At 37.7% G+C, this 26,274-nt stretch overlaps 1 protein-coding gene across 1 annotated transcript in view; it reads right to left on the reverse strand.

Moving 5' to 3' along the window:
* Window positions 1-816: 816 nt before the first annotated feature.
* Window positions 817-26,274, reverse strand: part of LOC141301386 (solute carrier family 23 member 2) — a 321,093-nt gene continuing 295,635 nt past the window's right edge. The window contains exons 6-12 of the mRNA XM_073831625.1: window positions 25,830-25,947; window positions 24,509-24,665; window positions 20,206-20,459; window positions 15,866-16,030; window positions 15,615-15,723; window positions 7,598-7,693; window positions 817-2,234 (exon numbers count right to left, since the gene is read on the reverse strand). Of these exons, the coding sequence (XP_073687726.1) occupies window positions 2,047-2,234; window positions 7,598-7,693; window positions 15,615-15,723; window positions 15,866-16,030; window positions 20,206-20,459; window positions 24,509-24,665; window positions 25,830-25,947 (1,087 nt within the window). The 3' untranslated portion in view covers window positions 817-2,046. The remainder of the gene's footprint in view (window positions 2,235-7,597; window positions 7,694-15,614; window positions 15,724-15,865; window positions 16,031-20,205; window positions 20,460-24,508; window positions 24,666-25,829; window positions 25,948-26,274) is intronic.

The following is a 26,274-nucleotide window of genomic DNA, read 5'->3' on the forward strand; positions in this document are numbered from 1 at the left end:
TGTTTAGTGATAGATGTTACTGAGTCCCTTGTTTATTTGGACCCTTTCCAACCATGACTGTTTGATTCTATGATCCATCTTTTCACACTGAGGAAACTATTACAGAAGGTTCAAATGCTCACTGATGCCCCAGAAGGAAAAAAACAATGCATTAAGAGCCAGGGGTGAAAACTTTTGAACAGAATGAGGATGTGTACATTTTTCTTATTTTGCCTAAATATCACATTTTTTCATTTAGTACTGCCCTTCAGAGGCTACAGAAGATACATGTTTTACATGTTTCCCAGAAGACAAAATCAGTTAAATTTACCCTGATCTTCTAATGCTGTTAATGCATGTTTTTTCCTTATGAAGCCATCACTGAGCATTTGAACCTTCTGTAATAGTTGCATATGAGTCCCTCGTTGTCCTTAGTGTAAAAAGATGAATCTCAAAATCATTGTTGCAAAGGGTTCAAATACACAAAAATGCTGTATTTTTCTGAAAAACAGCAGGCAGTTTAACTGTTCAAGACAAACAAGGGACTCATGAACAACTATCTTTTATGTAAAAGATGAAACATCCTTTATGTGAAATATCTTATTCAGGTCTGTACTAAAAAAAAATAGCATGCATTTTGTATGATCAATCTTATTTTGGTAAAATAATTAACATCTTGCAGATTCGGAAAGGAGGAAGTAAAGTCGCCCTAACCTCTTAGTTTCTAAGATAAAAACATAAATATTAAACAAACAAATAAACATAAAACAAAATGAAGTGGAAGACAAGTCATAATGACATTTATTTGGGTACAAATGTAAACTTGGACAGAATCTTCTGTTTCAAAGAAGATGAACGCAAATTGATGTATTTATTCACAGGCCTTTTTGCCTTTGATCTAAAGATTCAGCTTGAAAGGAATTGTTGCTTTTGTCTATTTTCAGCAATGCATACAGTCATTTAAATGCACAAGTGTGTAAAATAATAGTTACATTTGCATTTGAGAACAGCACTATAGTCCTTTCTTTACCAAGCGTTTTTGAATAATAATATTTTATTGTTTTTGTAGAGGTAGCATAAAAGGATGTCTGAATCATAAAAAAAGCAATTCTAACTAAAGCCATTTTAAATGTATTTAATTATTTAATCACAAGTATAATATAAAATACAGCTAAAAATCGATTTGCATGGGTATAATTCTGTAAGTATTAATCAAAATTGGAATCTGTTCAAAGCACATTATGGATTTCAGATGCCTCATGCGTAGTTCTCACAGAACTGACGTGACATTTCTTGTGTAGTAGTACATTTCTGTATTCAATTTACTGAATTTAACTAATGTCACGGAGAAGAACTGACATGGCACCAGGCCCGGCTCAAATATCAAATTTTTACACAGTATGAATGATATTAATGCTTTGATATTTCATGAGCAAAAGCTCATGTAAAATAAAAAAAAAAGAATTGTGTTATATAAGTGTGCCAGCAAAGCTGACATGAAATGACAAATAGCTTTTTTTACGGAATGTGCGCAATGATTGTCATAACAACAGCAACGTTTATGTCAGCGGTACCTGTGAACTCTAGATTAGAGCAAATACACAGCAGACCTGAGGTGACATGTTATTTTACCAGCAAGCACAACTGGATTTTACTGACGCAAATGGGTTCATTTTGATTTATTATCAGTATTGTGAACTTCTGAAATCTAACTCGTAGCGTGGGACTTCATTACTCTCTGTACGTCACTAAAAAAGTGATCACACACTCAAGAACTTACAAATTAAACATGTTTTTCGATTGTTGTTTGTTGAAAAATTAAATAGAAGAGTAGTTATTTAAAAAAAATGTGTTCATAAAGTTTAGCTGGAGCTTTTGAGGAATCTGTACTCTGATAATCCAAAAAATGCTGAAAATGTTCATGGTTGTGTGATTTACAGTGGGAAACCGGAGCAATTCTGTGGTTATTCTAATCAGTTTATCCCTAAAGCCGGGCCTGAATGTTGCTCACCTCTTGCCTGGAATGTGCCATTCAAAAACCAAACCTCACCACAGGAAGCTCCGGCACTACAGATGCGTTCCCAATTCCTGTGACTTAACTGACGGGAGAAACGGGAGGTAGTGGAGCAGTTTGAACCTCAGAATAAAGTTTGTGCAGAAAGGCAGATTGTAACAGGAGTGATCGCTGACATTTATTTGAGAACCGTCGTGAACCGCCTTCCTCCAGCTCTTTATTCCTCTTTCTGCTTCTGTTCCTAAGAAAAAAACACAATTTTTATTATTACACCAACAGTACATTGACACAACTAGAAGACAAAGCAGATATTTAAAGGGATAGTTCAGCCATTAATTTCTCACCCTCATGTCGTTCCAAACCTGCAAGATTTTCGTTCATCTTCAGAACATAAATTAAGGTATTTTTGATGAAATCCGAGAGCTGCATAAACAGCAACACAACTGACATGTTCAAGGCCCAGAATGGTAGTAAGCACATCGTTACAATAGTCCACGTGACATCAGTCATGAACGCACGCTGAAGAAAGAGAAATTGTTGAATAAAGTCATTATTTTTGTTTTCTTTGCGCACAAAAACTATTCTCATAGCTTCATAAAATTACAATTGAACCATTAATGTCACATGGACTATTTTAACGATGTCCTGACTACATTTCCAGCCTTGAACGTGTTGCTGAGTTGTGTTGCTGTCTATGCAGGGTCAGAAAGCTCTCGGATTGCATCAAAAATAATTTAATTTGTGTTCCAAAGATGAACAAAGGTCTTACAGGTTTGGAACGACATGAGGGTGAGTAATTAATGACAGAAGTTTTATTTTTGGGTAAAATCCTGCAGCCAGGAAATGCATTTACTGAAAAACATTTCAGTGAACATTTAAATAAAAAAGGTTATTTTAAGAACTGTTCACTGAAAATTTCTTTGGGAAATCAAAAATGGTGCTTCAATGCAAAGAATAAAATCTTCTGGAACCTTTATTTTAAGGTGCTTTATGTATAGGCGGCTGCATATATGAAAAAACAAAAAAAAACACCTAACCCCAAAAAAATTCTAACAAAAGGGTTCTCAGCTGTTTTTTGTAGTATTAGGTGTCCTTAATAACATACTAAAAGTTTACCAAAGTTTGACCACTAGAAAGGTGTCATTTTCAAGATGGCGTCCAAGATGGGCAGAAAACCCTTAAAATATCCTAACTCCTTCATTATTTGACCTAGCCAAGTAATCTTGGTGTCTAACCCAATGTTTTCTGGGTCTATGAATCCATTGGACTCGTCTAAATTGCACAGACATGATTACATACTTATGGAATACATGATGTTGTGAGATTACTGTAAGGTTTTATCTTTGTTTGGGGTGAACCAGAGTTTTAAACGATTTAGCCTATGTCATGTAACTCCTACTCAGTACATGTTTTTGGACACATACAGCTCTTTTTTTTTTCTTCTAAAACACAGACTTGACATTCAATGTAAAAGTTACTGCACCCAAAAGTTCCTTAAATTGGAGTTGTATAACTTTGATCATAAAAAAACTCTGAATTAGCCCGAACAGAGGCCTGTGTGTGAACCCTCTAAATGGTCACTTATTTCAAGTTGCTTTAATATATAATTGTACTTGTAATCACTTTCAGGTGCATCTCAATAAATTAGAATGTTGTGGAAAAGTTCATTCATTTCAGCAATTCAACTTAAATTGTGAAACTTGTCTATTAAATAAATTCACTGCACACAGAGTGAACTAGTTTAAGTCTTTGGTTCTTTTAATTGTGATGATTTGCCTCACATTTAACAAAAACCCACCAATTCACTATCTCAACAAATTAGAATACTTCATAAGACTAATAAAAAAAAACTTTTTAGTGAATTGTTGGCCTTCTGGAAAGTATGTCCATTTACTGTATATGTACTCAATACTTCTTTTGCTTTAATTACTGCCTCAATTCAGTGTGGCATGGAAGTGATCAGTCTGTGGCACTGCTGAGGTGGTATGGAAGCCCAGGTTTCTTTGACAGTGGCCTTCAGCTCATCTGCATTTTTTGGTATCTTGTTTCTCGTTTTCCTCTTGACAATACCCCAGAGATTCTCTATGGGATTCAGGTCTAGTGAGTTTGCTGGCCAGTCAAGCACACCAACACCATGGTCATTTAACCAACTTTTGGTGCTTTTGACAGTGTGGACAGGTACCAAATCCTGTTGGAAAATGAAATCAGCATCTTTAAAAAGCTGGTCAGCAGAAGAAAGCATGAAGTGCTCTAAAATTTCTTGGTAAAAGGGTCCAGTGACTTGGTTTTCAAAAAAATACAGTGGACCAACACCAGCAGATGACTTTGCACCCCAAATCATCACAGACTGTGGAAACTTAACACTGGACTTCAAGCAACTTGGGCTATGAGCTTCTCCACCCTTCCTCCGGACTCCAGGACCTTGCTCTCATCTGAAAAGAGGACTTTGGACCACTGGGCAACAGTTCATTTCTTCTTCTCCTTGGCCCAGGTAAGACGACTCTGATGTTGTCTGTGGTTCAGGAGTGGCTTAACAAGAGGAATATGTCAACTGTAGCCAAATTCCTTGACACGTCTGTGTGTGGTGGCTCTTGGTGCGTTGCCGCAAGTCCAGTCTATTCCTTGTGAAATTCACCCAAATTCTTGAATCAATTTTGCTTCACAAGCCTCTCAAGGCTGCGGTTCTCTCGGTTGGTTGTGCATCTTTTTCTTCCACACTTTTTCCTTCCACTTAACTTTCTGTTAACATGCTTGGATACAGCACTCTGTGAACAGCCAGCTTCTTTGGCAATGAATGTTTGTGGCTTACCCTCCTTGTGAAGGGTGTCAATGATTGTCTTCTGGACAACTTTCAGATCAACAGTCTTCCCCATGATTGTGTAGCTTAGTGAACCAAACTAAGAGACCATTTTGAAGACTCAGAAAACCTTTGCAGGTGTTTTGAGTTGATTAGCTGATTTGCAAGTCAGCGTATTCTAATTTGTTGAGATAGTGAATTGGTGGGTTTTTGTTAAATGTGAGCCAAATCATCACGATTAAAAGAACCAAAGACTTAAACTACTTCAGTCTGTGTGAAATGAATTTATTTAAAGGGGTCATCGGACGCAAAACTAACTTTTAGATTTTGTTTGAACATTAATGTGTGTTGGCAGTTTGTGTACACAACCACCCTACCATGATAAAAATCCACCCAGTGGTATTTTTTTAATCTTTAAAAGTAATATCCCCTTTTTAAAATTGGGTCATTCTCAGCTTCTTGTCGTTGTGACGGAACACCAACAGAGGCCACTCCCACGATAGTAGATTGACATGAGCGTCTTACCTTAGACCCGCCCTCACCGAGCTGAAACAGTCTGACTCTGATCGCCATTGTGTGAATCAGGTGCAGAGGAAGACTCTAATTGAGTGATTGAGGTGTTCTGTTGTTGGATGTAATAATGAACATAGCAGTAGTCATTTGTTCCCAACATCTGAGCTGCTTAAGAGGTAGAGGACAACGTTACTTTCGTTTTTAAAAAGAAAACGCCGATCCCGATCTACATATGCGTCTCTGTTCGTGTGAATCTTAATAATGTGCTCGTTGGCAAGTTTCACCGATAAACACGGCTAAATGCAGCTAAACGTGGCTAAACTAAACATTACAGATCCTAATCCCTCAGCAGAGAGGGGCGGGGCGAGCAGAGCTCATTTGCATTCAAAGGGCCCATGCGATAAAATGAGCTGATATTTTGCAGAGCTGATTTTGACAAGGTAAAAGGGTGTTTTTTTACACTACTATTGAGAATTTTTAACCAAAGTATATTACAGACTTTTCATTAAGACCCTAAAGAATCATATGAACTTGTGGAAAATGGGCATCCGATGACTCCTTTAATACACGAGCTTCACAATTTGAGTTGAATTACTGAAATAAATTAACTTTTCCACGACATTTTAATTTAGATATTTATATTTTAATTTTATAATTTACCTGTATCTATCATGCAAATATGCTAATTAAAATATTACATGGCCAAAACATGTATCAGGCACCAGTATTCCTGGTCTAAGAGGAATACAAAGGAGTAATGGTCATTTTAAGGACCTGACGGCTGCCATTTTGAAAATGGGGCCTTTCTTGGAGTCAAACTTTGGTAAACTTTTAGTATGTTTTTAGAATTTTTAGAATTTTTTTGGGGTCAAACCATATTTGCAGCTGACTAGTAATATATTTGACACAAAATACCATAACATGTTTGCAGATATTCAGGAATTATGTTAAGTTGACATACAGTTGAAGTCAAAAATTTACATACACCTGGCAGAATCTGCCAAATGATATTATTTTACCAAAATATGTTATTTTTTATTTAGTACTAACCTGAATAAGATGTCACATTAAAGACATTTACATATAGTCCACAAGAGAAAATAACAGTTGAATTTATAAAAATGACCCTGTTCAAAAGTTTACATACATTCTTAATACTGTGTTGTTACCTGAATGATCCACAGCTGTGTTTTTTTGTTTAATGATAGTTGTCCTGAACAGTGAAACTGTCTGCTGTTCTTTAGAAAAATCCTTTAGGTCCCACAAATACTTTGTTTTTTCAGCATTTTTGTGTATTTGAACCCTTTTAAACAGTGACTGCATGATTTTGAGATCCATCTTCTTACACTGAGGACAACTGAGGGACTCATATGCAACTATTACAGAAGGTTCAGACACTCACTGATGGAAACACAATGTATTAAGAGCCAGGAGTGAAAACTTTTTAAAAAGAATGAAGAAAATCCTATTTTGCATAAATCATATTTTTTTTAATTTAGTACTGCGCTTCAAAAGCTAGTTTCCCAAGTGTATGTAAACTTTTGAATGGGGTCATTTTCTCTTGTGGACTATATGTAAACACCTTTTATGTGAAATATCTTATTCAGGTCAGTACTAAGTAAAAAATAACATGCATTTTGTATGATCCCTCTAATTTTGACAAAATAATTAAAATTTTGCAGATTCTGCAAGGTGTACATAAACTTTTGACTTCAGCTGTACTTGTTTCTTCGAAACACAATGCTATAGCTAATTCTACTTTTAGAATGTAAATGTCTACTTTTTGTGCTTTTTGTCACAAAATGTCTGTTTTTGTTTTGGTCTGTGTGATTCCATCCAATGCAAATTTACCAAGCAGTATTTCAACACCCTGGATTGCCAGTAATAAACCATGGAACCAAGAAAAAAAACTGGGTCAGAGATTGCAGGTTCTACCCTTGGCTTCCATCTAAAAACCTCTATGACCAGAATCATAATAAAACACAAAACTCATCAACAGTGTTCTCAATCTGGCAACCCGCGTGAGTGTCGAGTCTGAGGGGTGGGGTGTGGGAGAAACAATTCTTGTCAAATTTGAATTTGCACCACAGTACCCATTTCAGCCGCTAGCTGTCAATATTACATATTGCACATTCAAGAGTGTGCATTCATTAGCATTTCCTGTTGCATTCAAAGATTTATATTTTTAATGAATAACGACTTTCATATGGCATGCGAGTCATACAAAGACCTTTTGACCATGAAGTGCCCCTGCAGATTAACATGCCCAACAGTCATGCGTTTTTACGACTTACCTGGTATTGTGTTGTCCAAAACAAACCCAAAGAATCCACCAATGAACATGTGGGTGGTGAAGAGAATCATTATGAGCTGATCCAGCTCTTTTATGCCTGTTGACAGATACAAAACCATTCAGATCACAAAGAACCGGATGGACAGTGACAGATGTCCAATGCATGTATATAAATGTCAATTGGTGGGCGTAAAAACTCCTGGTAAAAGATATATTATTATGTCTTAATAGGGTGGATGTTCTAGGGCCAATTACCGTCCATCTGACGAGACCCACACGGCAAGCGTTGGTCAGGAGTTCAATGTGTCAGCTTAAAACACTAATTCCAGAAAGCCTGTCAATAAACTGCTTAAAAGAGCCCCTGATAAAGCACTATTGGAATTTTGTTGATGGAAAAGCCCCGTCGTTTAAAGCAGTGTTAACAGAAAACTCGGGACGAAGATTAGGACAAAGTTCAACTAAAGGGTGCACTGGCCCTGATGTCAAAGAAGATGCTGTTGGTTTTTACGCGAAAGGTTCACACTGAAGTGAAGGGAGGAGATTACAGCAGAGTCAAACGGAGACTTGTAAAGAGGATTGACAGATAAGTCGCTCTAACCTCAGGAGTCCAGACAATGCTTTTTACCAATGTAGTTAAGCTCGGGATGTGCCACTTGCACCGAGTGACCTCCCACCTATCATTTCTCAAACAACTACTGTAACTGATGTGTGGCTCAAGAAGCTATCGGCGCTGCACGTTGGTTTTTGAAGTTAACGGGGAGGCAAATCCATAGATATATATACGTATATATATCTATGGGCAAATCTGGTTCACAACAATAAAATAAGTCTATATAACGGCATCTTTCCCATTTTTTCTTGTTGTTATGGAAACGGACGGTCTAGCTACTCGCTTGTCATTGGTCAGCTGTCAAAAAAGTGCTTGACGTGGGGCGTTTTCTTCAGAAAAGTTCAACTTTTTTCAACTTAAAAAGACACTCTGAGCTGCAGAAAAAGACGCCGGCGGTGGCATTTAAAAAAAGTGCTCAGGGCTTTTTTGAAAAGACGGTTTACTCCATAGGGTTATAATGTAAAACAGACGCTGGCAGTAAAAAAAAAAAACACGCCAAGTGTGAACATGGCCTTAGACAGTTTTTCCAAGGCTGCATGATATATTAAACCAATTTAGAAATCATAATAAAGCATTATGCTTTTGTGAATTCATAAACATTATGATTCAATTAAAGGAGTCATCGGATGCCCATTTTCCACAAGTTCATATGATTCTTTATGGTCTTAATGAAAGTCTCTAATATACTTTGGTTAAAAATTCTCAATAGTAGTGTAAAAAAAACACGCATGGGCCCTTTAAATGCAAATGAGCTCTGCTCGCCCCGCCCCTCTCTGCTAAAGGAATTACCAGCTTTAGCTGTGTTTAGCTGCATTTAGCCATGTTTATCGGTGAAACTTGCCAACAAGCACATTATTAAGAAAGGCCATTTGCACAGATGCATAAAAAATCCTTATACTCACTTCTGCTGTGGGTGAAGCTGCATCAGGAATGATTCACACAAACATAGATGCACATGTAGATCGGGATCGGCGCTTTTCCTTTAAAAACGGAAGTAACATTGTCCTCTGCCTCTAAAGCGGCTCAGATGTCGGGAATAAATGACGACTGCTATGTTCATCATTACATCCAACAATAGAACACCTCAATCACTCAATTAGAGTCTTCCTGAGTCACACAATGGCGATCATATTCGGACTGTTCGGACTGCGCTCATGTCAATCAACTGTGTTTCGTCACAACGACAAGAAGCTGAGAATGACCTGATTTTAAAAAGGGGACATTACTTTTAAAGATTAAAGACATTTTCTTCCTGAGCAGCACTTCCACTCCTCGGAACCGGACTCGGAGCCTTCTATCACCAGCGCGGGAACCAGGGAAGAAGGTAAGCACTGCTTAATGCATTCAGACTTTTCTCCAGGACGTTCATCCTTCTGGGTTCAGTCCCCTTCCCTGTTTTCCCCCAGGCTGCCCCACCACGGTCACGTCGGTCAACGTTCCCTTGATACCCTTGCAGTGGTTGATATGGTACGTCTCGGCTATGCGATTCAGTTCGCCAGGCGTCTGCCCAGGTACAGAGGCGTTCTCTACATCACTGTCCATTCGGACATGCCTGCCGCTGTCCTGCGTGCAGAGATTGCAGTCCTACTGGCGAGGGATGCGATCCAGCCTGCCCCTCCAGCCGAGATGAAGTTAGGGTACTACAGTCCCTACTTCATCGTGCCCAAAAAGAGTGGTGGGTTAACACCCATCCTGGATATTTGAGCTCTGATTCGGTCCCTTCTCAGGCTGCCGTCCAAGATGCTCACGACGACGTGCATAAGAATATGATTCCTGCTCCAGGGTTGGGTTGCGGCCATCAACCTGAAGGGCACCTACTTTCACGTCTTCAATTTCCCCCGGCACAGACCCCTTTTGCGGTTTGTTCCCGGGGGTCGAGCGTCTCAGTACAAGGTGCTTCCATTTGGCCTGTCCCTCTCTCCCTGCATCCTCTTCAAGGTCACTGGAGTTGCCCTGTCTCCTCTTCGGTAGACAGGCATTCGCATTTCCAACCGTCTCGCCGACTGGCCCTTTGTAGCTCACTCGCGAGTTCCGTTGGGCGAACAAAGGGACCTGATGCTTCGGTACCTCTGCCATCTGGTCCTTCAGGTCAACTGAGTGTAGAGCAAACTCTCCTTAGTGCAGAGGATCTCTTTTCTCGGTTTGGAGCCGGACTCGGTCAACATGACAGCCCGCCTTACCAAGCGCGTGCAGTCAGTGCTGTAGTGTCTGGGATTACTCAGACACAGCACAGCGGTTCCTCTCAAAATATAGAGGCTCCTGGGGCATATGACAGCTCCAGCCGCAATCATGCCGCTGAGCTTGCTTCATATGAGATCGCTTCAGCACGGTCGAGTCCCGAGATGGGCATGGCACCGTGGCACAGAACTGGCGTTTTCCCGCAGTGTTGCCCCCTATTCAACCTGTGGTCCACCACAGGTTGGGGTGCCGTGTACAACGGGCAAGCAGCATCGGGCTCCTGGATAGGACCTCGATTGCAGTGGCACATCAATTGCCTCGAGTTGTTACCTGTGCTTCTAGCCCTTCGTTGCTACCGACCGACGTTGCGCCAGAAACACGTGCTTGTTCGCATCGACAGCACTGTGACCAACGCTCACCGCTCCCATCGCAAGTCACAACTCGCCCGCCATCTGCTCCTATGGAGTCAAACGTGGCTGAAACTGCTACGTGTCATTCACACAGATCCAGGAGAACTCAACCGTGCAGCCGATCAGCTCTCACGGCAGTCCACCCACCCTGGAGAGTGGCGACTCCACCCCGAGACAGCCCAGCTGATTTGGAGCCATTTCCGCGAGGCCCAGATAAATCTGTTTGCCTCCCGCCAATCCTCCCACTGCCAGTTGCTTCACTCCCTCAACGAGACTTCCCTCGACAGGGACGCACTGGCACACAGCTGGCCTCCAGGGCCCAAGTACACCTTTTCCCCAGTGAGCCTCCTTGCACAGACCCTGTGCAAGTTCAGGGAGGGCGAGGAGCAGGCTCTGCTGGTTGCGCCACATTGGCCCACCCGGACCTGGTCCCCAGAACTCATTTCCCTCGCGGCAGCCCCTCCTTGGAAAATCCCCTTGAGGAAAGACCTTCTTTCGCAGGGGATGGGCACAATTTGGCACCCGCGTCCCGACCAGCGGAACCTGGACGGGACGCGTCAGACCTCTCCGGCCTTCCACAGGCCGTGATAGAAACTATCACTCAGTCCCAAGCTCCCTCTACTAGGCAGGCTTACGCACTGAGGTGGGGTCTATTCGTTGACTGGTGCTCCTCTCGAGGAGAGGACCCCCAGAGATGTCCGATTGCAGTAGTGCTTTCCTTCCTGCAAGAGAAGTTGGAGCGCAGGCTGTCCCCTTCGACTCTCAAAGTATACGTTGCTGCCATCACAGCATATCATGATGCAGTGGATGGAACATCCCTTGGTAAGCACCAACTGGTTGTGAGGTTCCTTAGAGGCGCGAGGAGGATGAATCCTCCCAGACCGTGCCTCATACCCTCTTGGGATCTCTCCGTCGCCCTTCGGGGCCTACGGGACGCCCCATTCGAGCCACTCGCGTCAGTCGAGCTAAAGTTCCTGTCATTAAAGACAGCACTCTTGACCGCGTTGGCCTCCATCAAGAGGATAGGTGACTACAAGCTTTCTCTGTCAACGAAACGTGCCTAGAGTCATCTTGAGACCCCGGCCTGGGCATGTGCCCAAGGTTCCCACCACACCTTTTCACGATCAGGTGGTGAACCTGCAAGCTCTGCCCCTGGAGGAGGCAGACTAAGCTTCTGCACTGCTGTGTCCAGTCCGTGCTTTGCGCTTATACGTAGACCGCACTCGGCACTTCTTCAGATGCACCTGCTTCGGCGGTCAGCAGAAAGGGAATGCTGTCTCCAAACAGAGGTTGGCTCATTGGGTGGTAGATGCCATCTCCCTGTGTTACTTATACCAGGGAGAGCCTTGCCCCTTAGGTTTTCGTGCCCACTCCACACGGAGTGTTGCCTCATCCTATGCGTTGGCTCAAGGCGCCTCACTAGCAGATATCTGTAGAGCTGCGGGCTGGGCGACACCTAATACCTTCGCTAGGTTCTACAACCTCCGCGTAGAGGCCGTATCCTCCCGTGTCTTAACATAAGACTTCAGGTGAGCGGGAGGACGGCTGGTGTCGGCTTGCTGCTTCAGTACAACTGACCTCCCTGTGGGGCCCCCTCTATCGGCCCTCAGGGCGTTGGGAAGGTTACGTTACAATATCCATCTGCTGGCACGTCCGCCTGTCGGCACGTGGGTTTGTGCGTAACGCGGCGTCACGGTCGTGGCCTGTTCCCATATGTAACGTCGTAGTGAAACGACTGAAGGGGAAAGTCTAGGTTACGTAGGTAACCCTCGTTCCCTGAAGGAGGGAACGGAGACGTTACATCCCCTGCCACGACCTTGATGTCGCGCTGATGCTGACTCGATCCGGCTCCTCAGCAGAAACCTGAATGAGTGGTTGCGTGCCGCCATCTTATATACCCGTATGTATGGGGGAGTGGCTTGGCATGCAAATACCACTCGTCAATGTTCATTGGCCTTTTGAATAAGGCTCAGAGATGATTGGTCTCTCAAGTGAGTTCCCATATGTAACGTCTCCGTTCCCTCCTTCAGGGAACGAGCGTTACCTACGTAACCTAGACGTTTTGCATTCGATGACCCCTTTAAACAAACATATGTGATGCAGATTTAAAATATGTGCTTTAATTATTTAAGTGCATATATTTTACATACATGGGCCTCCGTTCGCATTAAATGCTGCTCTCCACACAAACAATTCTCATTTATATGTGTGGAGCATCTCAAAATCTACCTCTGCATATTATTGTGAGTTTGTGTTTATTATAATGTGCATCTGGGAACTCAACGTCCGCTATTTTATCAGATTTGTAAGGCAAGTCATTTATAAACCTATGCAAGCACAGGAGAATATATTATCTTTCTCAATGTTCATTGCAATTTCAAAATAAAAGCTTAAACCCTCACTCTGAGTTTATACGTTTTGACAACCACATATTCAAAAAATTACCGTGGCTGTGGCATTTTTGTCATAAAGAAATGGTCAAATATTAAAAATGGATATTTCAATTAAATGTTGTTTAGTCAATATTAAACAAGGATTAGATTGTGCTGTAAAGTGTAAAAACGATAGTCAGGCCATTGCTGCCCTCTGTAGTCATTTGTTGTAATGCATAATATACATTAGTTCTATTGTTTATAAGAAATTATGTATTTTAATTGTTTTATTGTTTTGTTCAGTAAATCCATATGACTACTTGCTCTTGATACTTTATTTGAACTTATTTTTATTGCCTCATTGCCATTATATATGTATTTTTAAGTAAAAAAAAAAATTTAACCCCTTAACGCCTGAATTTATATAGCTGTATATAAATAAATGTTTTATGTGTGATTTTGCCTTTAAGTAGATGGTAAATAATGTTGAGATTATCAATTTCACTTTTGCACAACAAATAGATAGAAATTTTGGTATGTTGCAAATTTGCGACAACAGGCATAATGACAAAAAACAATGTTTTATTTATTCACCCTTTTTTAACTTCTTTATTTATATAAGGTAAGTTGTGCTAAGATACAAATATTTACCTGCTTATTGTGTGCTTATACACTCGACATAATGAGGTGAAATATGTGTGACAAGTATTTTTGAAGTTATTGTAATAATTAGGTTTGTAGCATATTAGCGACAGTAGGCCATAAGGATCAAACTTTTACGACTCATTTCCATAACTGCGCGACCGGAGTAATCCTCGTGCGTAAACAAGAAATAAGTCCGTCACTTTGCGGTCCCACTAGAAACAAGTGCTTGTCGAAGGTTCCTAGGTCCGTAACGAATATGCACTAACCGGCATTGGGGGAATGCAGACGCTATCTCGGCTGGTTGATTGAGTCAAACGGTTTGTCGCATATTTATGACAGTAGGCATTAAGGGGTTAAGTAAAAAAAAAATCTGATTACTCTGATTACTGATTATTCAATGAGGCGCCGAAATCGCAGAGGTTTAACATTACTTCCGTTTTTAAAATGAAAGCGCCGATTCCCATTGACATATGCGTGCCAGTGTTCTGATGCAGATTCACCCAAAGCAGAAGTGAGTATAAGGGTTTTTTTATGCATCTTTGCAAATGGCCTTTCTTAATAATGTGCTTGTTGGCAAGTTTCGCCGCTGAATGTGGCTAAACGCTGCTAAACGAGGCTAAAGTAAACATCATCCCAAGCAGAGAGGGGCAGGGTGAGGAGAACTCATTTGCATTAAAAGGGCCAAAAATTATATGAGTTGATGTTTTGCAGAGCTGGTTTTGACAAGGTAAAAGGGTGTTTTTTTACACTACTATTGATAATTTTTAACCAAAGTATATTATAGACTTTTTATTAAAACTCTAAAGAGTCATATGAACTTGTGAAATATGGGCATTCGATGACCCATTTAAAACAACAATAAAATTGAATATGCTCCCTTATTCTTTTATATATTTTAATATGTACAAGTCAGAATAACCATGTTGTTGGAATTTTTACATATAAATTGTGTTACACTGAATGACAATGTAACATTATTTCAACCAAATTTTATTCTCCAAAAACTTATTTAAAACCTTGAAAGTAGACACTTTACTTACATTTAATGTACTTTCTATGGACAGAAGTTTTTTTCTTTTCTTTTTTGTAATCAAATGTACATTTATGTTCTAGTCACATTTTCTTGGTTAAATAAACACTACTTACACTATCAGAAAAAGAAGGAATATTTTTACATTAACAATGTAATCAATATTCTGTTTATTAAAGCCAAGTATAAACTCATCAGGTTAGTGCTTTTAAGCATTTTCCATTTATTCTAAAGGAGATTTATTTTAAATTTCACCAAGCTGATTACTCACTAAAAACTCCCACAGATCATGTTTTCATGCCATTTTAAGTCTTATTTTGATGTTACAAAGTGGTTATATCTAAATATTACTTTTTAAAATGAGTCTTCCAATTAACGCCATTATATTGTTCATTTAGACTGATTTGCGACTTTCGCACATTAATTGCCCCCACCAAAAAAAAAAAAAAAAAAAATTAAAATTTTGTGTGAATGCCTAGAGTGTTTGCACAAGATCAGGTTAACAACACAATCAAACGTTGGTTGTTTGGTTTCTTTTGATCTTTCTACAGCCATGCTACAGGGTACCCATGTGCTCATGGATTATACTACCAGCAGTCTATATAAAACAGTACAGATGCTGAATACTCTAGGTTTTTTTTTTTTTTTTTTTTAGATCTACAAGTTGTATGTAGTTTTAACTAATGCTGTTACTGACTAATACAACTTCTTAACATTCCCACTGTTAATGGGTTAAACGCTGCTGTAAATTTGTGTTTTAATGTTATATTCACCTGTGTTGATCATGCCGGGGTTCGAGTGAAACCAGGTTGGGAGCACAAGGCCACTGAAGGTTGAAAAGCCAAGAATCAAAAGATTCCTAGAGGAGTTCAAGTCCACATACTGCAAGAAAAACAGAAACATGAAATTAAATATGAATACTGATGACTCGTTAGTATGTATTTATTTAAATGAAGTCACCCTGACATGCAATTTCAAAATAATGAAATGAAAAATAAAATAACTAGACGGATATCTGGTGTACCTGAAGATTGGAAATTCCCACCGCTGCTACCATCCCGAACATGACAAGGAACATTCCACCAATGACCGGATCTGGAATAGTTATAAAGACTGCGCTGAATTTACCAAAGAGTCCCAAGATGATCATAAGAAGCCCGGTGGTCTGAAGTACCAATCTGCTGCCAACCTGGCACCATCAAAAGATAAGCCATCCAAAACACTGTCATAAAACCCAAACCAAACAACCAAAAAGCATTTTCAAACATGCAGGGAATGTTAGAATTTTCATTCCCACGGCATGGAGACAAGATTACGAAAAAAGATCAAGAAAAAGCTGTGAAACACATTTAAAAACAGAAAGAAAATCTTTTTGACACAGTACTGCCCTAAAGCATAACCGCATAACAGATGTTTAAGCATTCCTCAAAAAATGACATTAACGTCATGTGTTGCCTCCTTGAGCATCAATGACGGCTTGAAGCTGTTTGTGATAGATGTGGATGAGTCCCTCAATTGTCCTAAATGGGTAGGAGTTCAAAAGTGCAGAGGAATTTACAGGACCTGGAGAACAGTAAGCACCTTCTTTGCTCAGGTCTCATGCATAAAATCATAAAAGGCTACAAAGAGTCACTGATGTTTGAGAAGGCAACACTTAATGTTGAGGACCTAAACTTCTGAACCGGATAACCTTAGTATAATTTGCAGCTTCTTTAGGGTAGTAACTGGATTAACTGTAATTATTTAATGTAGTTTTCACTTCTCTCTCCTTTTTCTTAAAGAAATAGTTCACCCAAAAATGAAAATTCTGTCATTATTTCCTCACTCTTATGTTGTTCCAAACCTGTAAGACCTTCGTTAATCTTCAGAACACAAATTAAGATATTTTCGATGAAATCCAGTAGCTTTTTGATCCTCCACAGACAGCAACGCAACAGCAACAGCTACAGCTTCAAAGTGTGTGGTAATCTTGTGAGCGTGCATCAAAGACTGACACGGAAGAGAAGAAAAGTCTCGGATTTCATCAAAAATATCTTGATTTGTGTTCTGAAGAACACAAGGTTTGGAACAACATGAGGGTGAGTAATTAATAACAGAATTGTCATTTTTGGGTGAACTATCCCACTATTAAACATTATTTTAGTTATCAAGAACATTTCTAAATATGCATGATTGTTTGTATCGTTGCAAAATGTAAACTACATTAATCACATAATATATCCAACTTTAGCCACATACATTCAGTATACTCACATAAAGCTCATATATAATATATAGCAAATCTCAACTGCTTGATTGTTTATCGTCACAAAACATAAACAATATTTTAGTTGAGCTCTAATCTACTAAATGCAACTCTAAAACATAAACATATTCAAATAGTATATACAGTGGTGTGAAAAAGTGTTGGCCCCCTTCCTGATTTGTTATTGTTTTGCATGTTTTTCACACGTTAATGTTTCAGATCATCAAACAAATTTAAATATTAATCAAAGATAACAAAAGTAAACACAAAATGCAGTTTTTGAATGAAGCTTTTTATTATGAAGGGAAAACAAAATCCAAACCCGCATGGCCCTGCGTGAAAAAGTGTTTTCCCCCTAAACTTAATAACTGGTTGGGCCACCCTTAGCAGCAACAACTGCAATCAAGCGTTTGTGATAACTTGCAATGAGTCTGTTACAGCGCTGTGCAGGAATTTTGGCCCACTCATCTTGGCAGAATTATTGTAATTTAGCCCTATTGGAGGGTTTTCGAGCATGAACCGCCTTTTTAAGGTCATGCCACAGCATCTCAATAGGATTCAGGTCAGGACTTTGACTAGGCCACTCCAAAGTCTTCATTTTGTTTTTCTTCAGCCATTCAGAGGTGGATTTGCTGGTGTGTTTTGGATCATTGTCCTACTGCAGAACCCAAGTTTGCTTCAGCTTGAGGTCACGAACAGATGGCCGGACATTGTCCTTCAGGATTTTTTGGTAGACAGCAGAATTCATGGTTCCATTTATCACAGCAAGTCTTCCAGGTCCAGAAGCAGCAAAACAGCCCCAGACCATCACACTACAACCACCATATTTTACTGTTGGTATGATGTTCTTTTTCTGAAATGCTCTGTTACTTTTACACCAGATGTAATGGGACACACACCTTCCAAAAAGTTCAACTTTTGCCTCGTCAGTCCACAGAGTATTTTCCCAATAGTCTTGGGGATCATCAAGATGTTTTCTGGCAAAACTGACATGTGCCTTTATGTTCTTTTTGTTCAGCAGCGGTTTTCGTCCATTTTTGCCCAGTCTCTTTCTTATGGTGGAGTCATGAACACTGACCTTAACTGAGGCAAGAGAGGCCTGCAGTTCTTTAGATGTTGTTGTGGGGTCTTTTGTGACCTCTTGGATGAGTCGTCGCTGCGCTCTTGGGGTAATTTTGGTCGGGCGGCCACTCCTGGGAAGGTTCACCACTGTTCCATGTTTTCACCATTTGTGGATAATGGCTCTCACTGTGGTTCGCTGGAGTCCCAAAGCTTTAGAAACAGCTTTATAACCCTTTCCAGACTGATAGATCTCAATTACTTTCTTTCTCATTTGTTCCTGAATTTCTTTGGATCTTAACATGATGTGTAGCTTTTGAGGATATTTTGGTCTACTTCACTGTCAGGCAGGTCCTATTTAAGTGATTTTTTAATTGCAAACAGGTGTGGCAGTAATGAGGCCTGGGTGTGGCTAGAGAAACTCAACTCATGAACTCACTTATGTTTTAACAGGGGGAGGGGGGCAAACACTTTTTCACACAGGGCCATGTGGGTTTGGATTTTGTTTTCCCTTCATTTGAAAACTGCATGTCGTGTTTACTTGTGTTATCTTTGATTAATATTTAAATTTGTTTGATGATCTGAAACATTAAAGTGTGACAAACATGCAAAAAAAAATAAAAAATCAGGAAGGGGGCCAACTTTTTCACCCCACTGTACATTAGCAATGATTCTCAGTAAAACTGCTTTGAAACATAAAATAAAATTGACTTGACATGCAGTATGGATTACTACTACACTACTGGTCAAAAAAATATTTTTGGAGATTTTAATGTTTGTTTTTAAAATACGTGTCTTAAGAATCTTAGCAAGGGTGAAGTTACTTGATGAAAATACATCAGTTTTTCTTAAAATGTAATTTATTCCTGTGATCATAGCTGAATTTTCAGCAGTGTTACGTGATTCTTCAGAAATCATTCTGTTATGCTGATTTGCTTAAGTATTATTAATGGTTCTTATTATCAAAAAAAGTTTAATGATTTTTTTGGAAACCATGATTTTTTCCAGGATTCTTTGATGAAAGAAAGAATGAATAGAAAGTTGAAAAGAACTGTTTGTTTGAAGTCTTGTTTGAAATCTTTCGTAACATATTAAATGTCTTGACTGTCACTTTTGATCAGTTTAATCTGTGCTGAAAACAAAACACTTTTCTTTTGAATCATGGCTTGAATTATCAGTATATCAAAGTTTCCACAAAAACATTAAGCAGCAAAAAATGTTTTTAACACTGATAACACTGATTCTAAAAAATGCTTCTCGAGCATCAAATCAGCATATTATCAATTCAGCTTTGCTGTCACAGCAATAAATCATACATTTATTTAATCAACCAGATCTCATGATGAAAACGTACCTTTTTCGCTAGACGAGATGTCTATTGAGTAGCGCTATAACTCTAATGCTCCATAACATTGTAAAATAACGTATCATCTGCATTAAAACTGAACCTACTCGATAGTATGAACAAAAGCAAATGTGGTGTAAAAATGCATTCGCAAGCATGACGTTTTAGCTTGTTTTTCGATCTCTCATCTTTCAGCTCGCTCATCTTGAGTCATGTTTATCACGGGAATTTGTACCCAAGGATTCCACATCCTAAGTTCAATTTTGTGCCGGCTGAGCTACCAAGCAAGCTTGTTACATCTAGAAAGTGCTCACTGTTTTACCACCTCTAGCATTTATTTCTGTTGGAAACTGCAGTGATATGTACTTATTGGTATGTATTTTGCACCTTGCATTAAAGTTTCCACAGGTACTTTTTCTTCATGAGATCAGGTAGTATTTAACATATATTATTTTACATTTTAATAACATACTTATATTATAGTTTTACTGTATTTAAAATTGTAAATGCATAAGAACATAAGCAACTTATTTCAACAAGGAATTTTGACCGGTGGTGTACTTGAGTGTGACTACTGGAGAGTCAAAGTTTTAGTTTAATAGTAACAAAAAAGTGTTGAAATAATAACTTGCTTTGTTAATGTACAACAGAACTGAATTGGTGGCAACAACAATGAAGATATAGGTATTATTATCAATAATGAGACAAATCCTACCCTTGTGATTCCCAGAGCGGCGATATTCTGACTGTAGGAGGTAGTGCCATTACCACTACCCCACAGGGCAGCCAAGATGCAGCCCACGCCTTCCACCGCAATGCCGCGGTTAATAGCATGTGTGGGCGGTGGAGGCGCTCCAGAGAGACGAGCGCACGCATAATAGTCTCCAATGGACTCCATTGTTGAAGCCAGCACTCCAGCCATCATGCCCAGTACAGACGAAACACTCACGGTCGGTAAACCCCACTGTCCTAAAAAAGCAAGAGTTAAGACATGAGTAAAGTTGCTTTGCAACACTAAGATCCCTAGTATACTTTATGATGGAAATAAAAATAATAAGTAGGTAGTTTTCATACTGGCATGCTGAGATATAATACATAACTACATGTTTAAATCATTTTTCAGTACACTTAAACTCAGGAAACCTTTGGATCGTTTTATTTTCTGTTATAGTATCACAGAGGTATGTTTACTTTGATTCCTATTCAAAATTGTACAAGATTTTAATCAAATACAATACCTAAAACACCAGATTTTAATCAGGCTTTCTGATTAATGTGGAAGCGTGTTTTTTAAGGCTGTGAATGACAGTTAAATTGGTAATTGGCCAAAGCCAAATTAAATAAAGGTCAGATGATTCATTTGAAAAATGAAAAAAGTGCTTGTATAATATATTGCTTGCTGCTAAAATCTTGTCACTAAGACGTTTAGCTAAAACATGGTGTTATTATGTCACGTAATGTAGTTTTAAAGGGAACCCCAGGGAACTCTTACTGAAATATGTAGTAGAAAACCCATGAAAGATTTACGTTATTTTAAAAATCCACATTGTTTTACAAATATTATTTCAATGACCTCAAATGGTTGACCTCAGTGAACTACTGCTGCTACAAGTTGCTATTTTTACGGCAACATAACTTGGAATATAACATTAGCAACATTGTGCTGCTTTTGTTGTAATTTTTAGTCGAAGGAAAATGAGAAGCGATGCAAGTCTTCACTGCTTTTCCTAGCGATAAGAAGATGAGAAAATAATGGGAAGACGCCTATGGATGAATAAAACTTCCTAAAGACCTGCGTCTTTGTTCTTTCCATTTGAGCCTTTAAGGCTTTTACTAGACCACAGCTACTGAAAGAGCTTACAAATGGCAGAGACAAGAAACGCTAGATGCCATCCTGGCAGGATGTAAACATGCCGATGCTTGTCATGACGCTGCAACCACTGAAGGAGTTTCTCAGCATGGATTTCACTCAATATCTAGGGGCGTTTAAAATCGATGGTATGATTATATTTATTGCCACCTGTAAGCTCTTTCAGTAGCTGTGGTCATCGTATCAGTGTTTTATTTTCCGAGTTGTGTTGCGGCAAAAATAGCAAAAAATAGCGCCAGAAGCTCACAGAGTGCATCCATTTCATGTAATCATGTAAATAATGTCCCCTCTATATTGTGTATGAAACAGTGGACTTTAAAAAAAAAAAAAAAACATAAATCTTTCATAGGTTTTCTACTACATATTTCATTAAGAGACATCTTTTATGTTATATTAAGCCATACAAGTCTTAATACCCGGGGTAAATAACCAAATTGGTGTGTCTTACCATATTATTTTAATGTATTATCTTAATTATGAGCACACTGGTTTGTAGTGCAGTTTTAACGTTCACTGCACTTTGTTATTCTTCTTGTTATTTCTCTATAGCGGTTAATGAACCAGAAATCTCACCCATAGGCTTACATCTGCATTGAAGAATAAGGTGAATAAATAGAAAAAAAATAAAATATCTACACTATTTAGTATATTCACAGATCAAAGTATACTGACAAAGGATGGCTTCAAAAGACATCTGCTATCATTCAAAGTGAATGACTGTAAAATGTACACAGTAACATGAGGCCCATGCTCCTTTATTCTCACATATCAGCCCGAAGCACATAGACGTCTCAAGGGATTTAAGTGGGTCAAGCGAAATGATGAATTGTCCTCAGGAACATTCAGACAATCATGCAGTCAAACCTGTATTAGCTATCTTAACATTAAAATACCACATTCCCCAACATGGAAGCCTCCAGGCGCTACAACTTATGGGCTTTACCTATAGAAGTCAAATGGTATGTTATGAAAAGTAACACTGGAAACCTTAAGCTGTTTCAAATACATATATTTGCTTGATTCATAGCAGAGGGGGGCACTGGGTTTGAAAGCATTTCTTAATACAACAGAACCATTGATGAGATTGGGCAAAAAGCTGAAACAGGGCGAAGACTGTCTGCTACATGTGTCTGAGACATTAATACAGCACATCTTTATGGGTGAGAATTGACCTTAACAAAGCAAACTATGGTTTTCTGTGAGTGACAGTTGTTAAATCTGCTTTAGGATGAACTCGAGGAGCCCCTTTTATGTCACTTTATCACCAATGCCCTCAGAGCAGACATATCTCTCATCTGTGGATTCTGAAAGAAACACTGCCATTCAAGATAGCTCATTCTTCTTTAAACAGATATGTCATTTAAAAACAGCTGGCAAGCAGCACTTGGGAACCAGCTGTGACAGTACTGTTGAAACAGTTAACATTCATGTTCATTGACTATGAAAATCAGCATTCATGTGACATATATTATTCATAAATGTCAGACAGATGACAAAATGTTTTTTTATGAGTTCCAGGGAAACTATTAATCTTATCATCAAACGGTTCATTTTCTTTTTGTTGGTATTTTAATTCATGATAAGATTAATTTGATAACTTCTTCTGGAATTTTTACAGTTAAGCAAGAGATAATGCATGTGCATGTTTTTACAACTATGGGAATTTTTTGGCCCTGTGGATTTTAGACAATAAACTGCATAAAAACATTTCTTTTTTTCTTGAAATGTCATTTCCACAACATCTCAACTTGTTTTTGTTAGAATTGTGTGGTAGAACCATTTTAGACATTTTTGGAAACATGTCAACATGTCATTTAAAACTAAAGTATTTTCATACATTTTTACACCAGTCAAAAGTTTTTTAATGTTTTTTTGAAGAAGTTTCTTCTGCTCAGCAAGCCTACATTTGATCCTAAGTACAGCAAAAACAGTAGAATTTTGAAATAGTTTTACTATTTAAAATAGTTGTTTTCCATTTGAGTATTTTATAAAATGTAATTTATTTCTGTGATTTCAAAGCTGAATTTTTGGCGTCATTACTCCAGTCACGTGATCCTTCAGAAATCATTCTAATATTCTGATTTGCTGCTTAAAAAACATTTATTATTATTATTATTATTATTATTATTATTATTATTATGAAAACAGTCGAGTAGATTTTTTTTTCAGGTTTCTTTGATAAATAGAAAGTTCAGAAGAACAGCATTTATGTCAAATAGAAATATTTGTTATTATTTTTTATTATAAATGTTATTAATTTTATTAATCATCACTTTTGAATTTAAAGCATCCTTGCTAAATAAAAAGTATTCATTTCTATAGGATCATGTGACTGGAATAATTATTTTAAATAGTAAAATAAAAATATTTCGCAATATTACTGCTTTTGCTGTATTTTGGATCAAATAAATGCAGGCTTGGTGAGCAGAAGAGACTTACTGTCTCTTACTGTCTCTTAACATTTTTACATAAAAATTTGTAAAAATGACAATGACAAAATCACAAAAATGCAACAAAATTAAGCAATATTTTCACACTTAATGGTAAAACATTAAATCTTGATTGGAATATAAAATATGCAGTTGATATTACTATTTTATTTATTTGTCATCTCAAGCATGCTTTTCATTGTCTCAAAAATTAGTAAAAATGACAATGACAAAATTGCAAAAATGTAACAAAATTAAGAAAAAAAATTTACACTTAATGGGAGAACATTACAGCTTGATTGGAAAACAAAAAAATATGCAGTTGATAATACCTTTTTAATTATTTGTCATCTCAAGCATGCTTTTCATTGTCGTAATGTTTAAAAATAAATGTTGAAAGTGATATATATATATATATATATATATATATATATATATATATATATATAAATAGATAGATAGATGTGAAATGTATGCAACATAATATAATAAATATTTTTTTTAAGTGTAAAAAAATAGTGAAATTATTTTTATATAAAAATGTGTAATTTACTAAAAATAAAAACCCTTATCCTACACAAACAAAATTAACTAATATTTTCACACTTGATAGGAGAACATTACCTCTTGATTGGAATATAAAATATTTAGTTAGTATTATCTTTTTTTATTTATTTATTTGTTATCTCTAGCATGCTTTTCCTTGTATGGAGGCTCACCTGGATAGGGCACGTAGAACCATGCAGCACTCTTTACTGCATCAAGATTGATGTCGGTCCTGGCCATGTAGCCGTACTCGTTGGGTGATGAGGGCAGGGCATTGAAATATGTCAGCAAGAAGCAAATAAGCCAAGCTCCACACATCCCAAATAAAGCCTGCACATTAAACAAAACATGCATAAACTTTCAGCTTGTATTTCACAATGTACTGCACCATTTCTCTTTCTTTCTCCTTTTTAATGAGTATCTTTTAAAGGAAGGATTTATTGCCACTTAATGTCAGTTGTTTTTAACAATAACAATTTTTTTGTTATTTGTAGCATGTGACAAGTGAAGCATTAGCCCTGGGGCATTTCACGACTTTTGCCAACACTTTAAGCCAACAAGACTTGAAACTATTATTTTCAGCTTAACCCTTCCCACAACTCTTTTGACAAGATCTTCAGAGTTTGTATTTCAGACAAGAATACTACAGAACCCCCATTTGACAGATTCTATCTCATATCATACCCTGCAAATGAGTCATATGTCCATCAACGTATAGCATTATACTGTTATTGTTCCATATATTTATTTCTATTGATTCTTTAAAATAATTCATTTTAGTGATCCTGACAATCATATGCGATAATAACATTTACAGTTTGAAACCTCAGTGAAAAAGGGATAGATTACCCAAAAATGAAAATTCTGTCATTGATTACTCACCCTCATGTTCTTCCAAACCCATAAGACCTTTGTTTATCTTCAGAGCAGAAATTGATGAAATCTGAGAGCTTTCTGACCCTGCATAGAAAGCCACACAACTGACACGTTCAAGGCCCAGAAAGGTAGTAATTTCGTTAAAAATACCTTTATTTGTGTTCCGAAGATGAATAAAGGTCTTACGGGTTTGGAACGAAATGAGGGTGAGTAATCAATGACAGAATTTTCATTTTTGGGTGAACTAACTCTTTAAATCCCATTTAAACCTGAAAACTAAAACATTTTAAACTATAAAAGTAAATCAACAAGACATTTTAGAACAAGAAAGTTTCTGCACTATTTCTAGGTCACTAGGAATCAACAACATGAGTGCATGCTGTCACTAAAGTGAAATGAGGACATGGCCAATATTAAGAAATGTACATTTTAATTTAATTTTTCACTCAAATTGTTATGCCATTATATAATTTGTAATGATAATTTGAAAAGCAACACTGAACTCATTTTCTTTAGTGGTATCAGCAGACCTTTGGTTCTCTTGGTAGACATACCTATGCAATTATATTATACATAATAGACGTAGACATAATTATAATACAAATAAAATACACTCACAGAAAAGAGTTTGAAGAGAGGGTACTGGAAGACTTTCCACTTTTTGTCCTTATAAGCAATGAGAGGAAGGTTAACTTTGCTCAAATACTGGGAGAAGAGAAAGATCAGGCAAACAGTTCTGTCGAAAGAAGACATCAATATAGACTTTAGCTCAATACATATTAAACAAATTATTATACTTAATTAACATTGTTATACATCTTAATAAACCCATCAAAAATATATAATAATATGGGTGACAGAAAACTAAGGATCCTGTATAGACACAATTTTATATATATATATATATATATATATATATATATATATATATATATATATATATATATATATATATATATATATATATATATATATAGATTTATATATATATATATATATATATATAGATTTTCAATGTTTTTTAAAGACGTCTCTTCTGCTCACCAAGGCTGCATTTATTTAG

Source organism: Garra rufa, chromosome 25 (assembly GCF_049309525.1).
Source record: "Garra rufa chromosome 25, GarRuf1.0, whole genome shotgun sequence".
NCBI lineage: Eukaryota > Metazoa > Chordata > Actinopteri > Cypriniformes > Cyprinidae > Garra > Garra rufa.